General features: G+C 47.1%; 1 protein-coding gene across 1 annotated transcript; it reads left to right on the top strand.

Moving 5' to 3' along the window:
* Positions 1 to 241: 241 nt before the first annotated feature.
* Positions 242 to 4773, top strand: LOC123641312 (syncytin-2-like). Its single transcript, XM_045555942.1, has 2 exons — positions 242 to 360; positions 2634 to 4773. The coding sequence occupies exon 2, from the start codon at positions 3375 to 3377 to the stop codon at positions 4380 to 4382; it is 1008 nt and encodes a 335-aa protein (XP_045411898.1). The 5' UTR covers positions 242 to 360; positions 2634 to 3374; the 3' UTR covers positions 4383 to 4773.
* The last annotated feature ends 269 nt before the right edge of the window (positions 4774 to 5042 follow it).

The following is a 5042-nucleotide window of genomic DNA, read 5'->3' on the forward strand; positions in this document are numbered from 1 at the left end:
TTATTCCTAGCCTGCCCCGTTACAGTGCATATAAGCAGCCATCCAGCAATAAAATTTTGGGGCTTGATCAGAATCTTGTCTTGCCTCCATTTTGTGTGTCTCTTGTCTCTTTTCTTTCACCAGCAGCAGGTAGTCCTCCTCGCACCCCTGCGTTGTATGCCCCGCTGGTCGGGACATAAACTGGCGCCCAACGTGGGGCTCGAGGCACGGAACAGCGCTGTTGGCACCTACTCGGAAGACGCCCCGGCCGGGCACCCCCTGAGCCCAAGAGCTCGCTTGGAGCCCGTGAGCCATCAGCCCACGGGATAAGACTCCGCGTTGATCGTCGCTGGATTGGCCGCCCCAGCGGACATCGGAACGGTGAGTAGGTGATCATAATGGGACAAGAATTGAGCTCGCATGAGCTCTTCCTTAATGGTCTTAAGGATTCCCTCAAGGCACGCAGAATTAAGGCTAAAAAGAAAGATTTACGTAGTTTTTTTAGTTTCCTGGCTGATGTCTGTCCCTGGTTCCCTCAAGAGGGCACCATTGATCAAAAGTGCTGGAGACAGGTTGGTGACTGCCTCAATGACTATTATCGCACCTTTGGCCCTAGCAAGGTCCCTGTGTCTACCTTTTCCTACTGGAACTTAATTAATGATATTTTACAAATTCATTCTCAAGATTCGGACATTAAACATATAATCCAGACGGGCGAAGCGGCTCTTAAAGCCAGCTCTCGCCGCCCCTCGGCTTGCCACTCGGTTACCATAAGTATGCCGGAAGAGCCTAACAACTCCAATATTGAACCCCTCAAAGAAACTCTCAAAAAGGTCCCAAAATTATACCCTCCCCTCACTTCCTCCCCTCCTCACGATGATCAGCTCCCTCCTGAGGACCAGGAAGTCTTAGACGACCAGGCGGCTCATTACCATGATGAGGAGGACCCCTGGCGGCTTACTGCGCCAGTTCTTCATCCGTTACCCTCCGCTCCCCACAACCCCCCCCCTTATCACTTCCCTCAACCACTTCCGCCGTTTGAAAACCTTTTACGCCCTGCGCCCGAGGCACGTCCTCCAAATGACCCCCCGCCACAAATAAATTCTTCTCTAACCCAACAAATTTCCTCCCTTAGGGAAACACTCCGACAAAAACGGGAACACATTAGCTTAGTTAAAGAGCTTAGAGCCCTCGAGAGTGAGCTCGGCTCACTTCTTCTCAGCAACTCTAGTACATCATCCAAGAAACAAAAAATTCCCGATCTGCCATTGCTAGCCTTTCCAGTTACATGAAGTCGCGCCCCCAGACCCCCTGATCAAGATAACATAGATGAGGAAGGGAGAGAGGAACAAGAAAACCCTGACTCCCAGGACCCGCCCTCTGCGGAGGAGGCCTCTGACACAGAGGAGCCTGAGGGTGACTCTTCCCATAATTCAGGACAAAAATATCGCAGACTCAATCTTAAACATCTTAAAGATCTAAAGGCTGCGGTCAGTTTATACGGGCCCACTGCGCCCTACACCATGGCACTTCTTGAGGGCCTTAGCGACCGATGGCTAACACCAAATGATTGGCTCATGCTAGCTCGTGCCACCCTCTCCAGGGGTGATTTTGTCTTCTGGCGTACAGACTTTGTTGAAAATTGCCGAGAAACAGCACAACGCAATGCAGAAAATAGAACTTCTAGGACCTGGACCAGAGACAAACTTTTAGGAAGACCCCCTTACCAGACTAATGAAATACAAGCCGCCTTCCCTCCGGGGTTACTAGCCCAAATTCAAAATGCTGGCTTGAAGGCCTGGCGCCGTCTCCCGCCTAAGGGGTCCGCCACCACATCCCTAGCCAAAATCCGCCAGGGCCCAGATGAACCATACTGTGACTTTATCAGTAAACTGACAGATGCAGCAGAACGACTGGTTGGGGAAGGAGAAAACGAAAGTGTTTTTCTTAAACATCTAGCTTACGAAAACGCCAACCCCGCCTGTCAAGAAGCAATTCGCCCACATCGTAACGGCTCTCTTGCTGATTATATCAAATTATGCTCAGGAGTTGGGGCCTCCCACTCCATCGGTGTAGCCATCGGGGCAGCCCTAAAACCTCTTGTCGCCTCCGCACCTATAATTTCTTATCCAATGCCAACCAGATATTCTCAATAAGACTTTAGAAGTATATGTAAATGTCTGTTTTTCATAATTGCTCTTTATATTATGTGTTGTCAGACAAGATAGTTATTTAAGAAACATGGAAAATGCAGAAATGACTATAGACAATGTTTTCACAAAAGTAACTATATAATGGTACAATAGATGAAGGCAATGCATGGCCTTCCAATAAAAAATATTTAAAGATTATATTATGTTATATTACATCATGTTATAGTGTGATATAATATGTGACTATAAAATTAATTATATAATTGATATATAATGATATAATGTTTGATAATATTTGATAATGTAATTGATAATTGATGTAATATCATGATCCTGATTGTAATTGTGATATTATATTATATTGTGTTATATTATGAAATAATTATTAAAATAATTATTAATAATAATATAAATAATAAATAATTATTAAAAAGAATTATTTAACATAATTCAGCCAATCCAGGGACAAGTCCCTGAGAAAACTTGTTTCCTTCCTTGCAGGCAATGAAGCTCTGCCTCTTTATCCTCCTCATATGCTCCTCCTGCGCATACGCCGGCTTCGGACCCCCGCCAAATCCGCAGGAACTCATAAGACTCCTCTATGGGAACCCCTGTGACTGCGGTGGAGGTACGACCACGATTACCCCCTCCTCTTATACTAAAACAATTGACTGCTCCTCAAAAATAGCCTACCTAGCCTATAGTCAAACATACTCAGGGATTTCAGAACAACAATGGACCTGTGTGTCCAAGCCCACAATTATTCCCTCCACACAGGGCCGTCCTGGGCCTTGTCCTAGCAGCTGTTTGAGTGCAGTCTACACAGCAATCCATTCAAGCTGCTACACCTCTGCTCAGTTATGCACCCTTAATAATCAAACCTATTACACTGCCATCTTAGAAAGAAACTACCCTGGTACCTTTGGCAGTATCTTAGATGGAGAAAAATATGCTCAGGCATCTTGCTTGGGAACTGTTGGAAAGGACGTATGCTGGCACACCGTTGCCCCAATTCATATATCGGACGGTGGGGGCCCCAGCGACATTCAAAAACAATCCCAAGTCTCTCACCGCCTAGAGGAACTTGCCTGACCCCTATATCCTCTCTTAGATTATCATCCACTTGCTCTCCCCAAACCCAGAGATATTGCTCTAGACCCACAGAGACAAAATATTCTCAAAGCCACATTCTCTCTATTAAATACCACTAATCCCTCCCTTGCACAAGATTGCTGGCTATGCATGACCTCTGGTACGCCCTTGCCTACCGCGATCCCCACCTATAACGTTTCCTACATGCCCCTTGACGATAAGACCAATTGTTCATTCTCACCCCCTTTCAGAGTACAACCTTCAGGCTTTAATTCCTCCGGTTGCCTCCAAGGACCATTTCAAAATAACTCTTACGATGTTGAGGTTGGATTTATTACCTTCTCTAACTGCCATACCATAACCAACATCTCCACCCCTGTTTGCTCTCCTCCGGGTCAGGTATTTGTCTGTGGGGGCAACCTCGCCTACACTGTACTCCCCACCAATTGGACAGGCCTCTGCATTTTAGCGAGCCTCCTCCCTGACATCTCCATTATCCCCGGGGAGGAACCTGTTCCCCTCCCTAGTTTTGACCTTGTGGCGGGACATCACCGACGCGCCCTCCACTTCATTCCCTTGCTTATAGGTTTGGGTATAGCAACTGCTATGGCCACTGGAGGTGCAGGAGTCGGGGTTGCTACCCATACCTATAATAAGTTGTCCCTCCAGTTAATCAATGATGTTCAAACTCTTTCTGGGACCATCAATGACCTACAAGACCAAATTGATTCACTGGCTGAGGTTGTCTTACAAAATCGCAGAGGATTAGACTTACTAACTGCGGAACAGGGAGGAATTTGCTTAGCCTTGCAGGAACGGTGCTGTTTCTATGCCAACAAGTCTGGCATCGTCGGGGACAAGATCAAAAAATTACAAGAAGATCTCATCAAACGAAGAAAAGAATTATTTGAAAACCCACTCTGGACCGGACTTAACGGACTTCTCCCCTACCTTCTCCCTATCTTGGGCCCCCTCCTTTGCCTCCTTCTGCTTATAACCTTTGGACCCTGGGCATTTCGCCATTTTACAGATCTCATAAAAAGACAAATTGATGCTATCCTTGCTAAACCTATCCAAATTCATTACCAACGACTGGCAGTAAAAGATGGTTTTGGTGAAGATTGCTACGGCTCCCTCCCTACGGGGACGACATGCTAACCAGAGACATGTCTACCCCCTCCCTTTACAGGAGAGGGGTATGAGTACCGGGATGAGTGCAAAACAAAGTATTGCAAGGGAAGGTCACAAAAATTTCGACTTTCTCTGGGTATCCCTGAGAGCATGCCTGGCTTGCATAGAGGTTGGTATCTACTATTCTCTAAAATAAGTTCGGCTCTGCCTCTCCTCCCCAAAAGATACCAAGAGCCATCACTGGTGGGCACAGATGACCCGCGGGAGGAGCCAGGCCCCTGCTCCCTCACCTGGTTAACGCTCACCTTCCTTCTTGTTTTAAAACGGAAAGGGAGGAGATGTCAGGAGCCAGCTCAGCCTTATGTAGGCGCCATTTTAGGCTTAAGTGCCATCTTAGGTCTTCTTCTTCTTCCTTGCATAGAAATAGAGCGCGAAGAAAGCCCGCGTAAAGCCTGCAACACCCCTCCCACTTCTCATCTCACGCCACCCTCTCCTCCTATCAGCAGCTGCCACGAGTCCTTATTCCTAGCCTCCCCCGTTACAGTGCATATAAGCAGCCATCCAGCAATAAAATTTTGGGGCTTGATCAGAATCTTGTCTTGCCTCCATTTTGTGTGTCTCTTGTCTCTTTTCTTTCACCAGCAGCAGGTAGTCCTCCTCGCACCCCTGCGTTGTATGCCCCGCTGG

The sequence above is a fragment of the Lemur catta genome, chromosome 7 (genome assembly GCF_020740605.2).
Source record: "Lemur catta isolate mLemCat1 chromosome 7, mLemCat1.pri, whole genome shotgun sequence".
NCBI lineage: Eukaryota > Metazoa > Chordata > Mammalia > Primates > Lemuridae > Lemur > Lemur catta.

Bases quoted from the DNA above. Each gene is read 5' to 3' on its own strand.
- LOC123641312 (XM_045555942.1), top strand. From the start codon at position 3,375: ATGACCTCTGGTACGCCCTTGCCTACCGCGATCCCCACCTATAACGTT.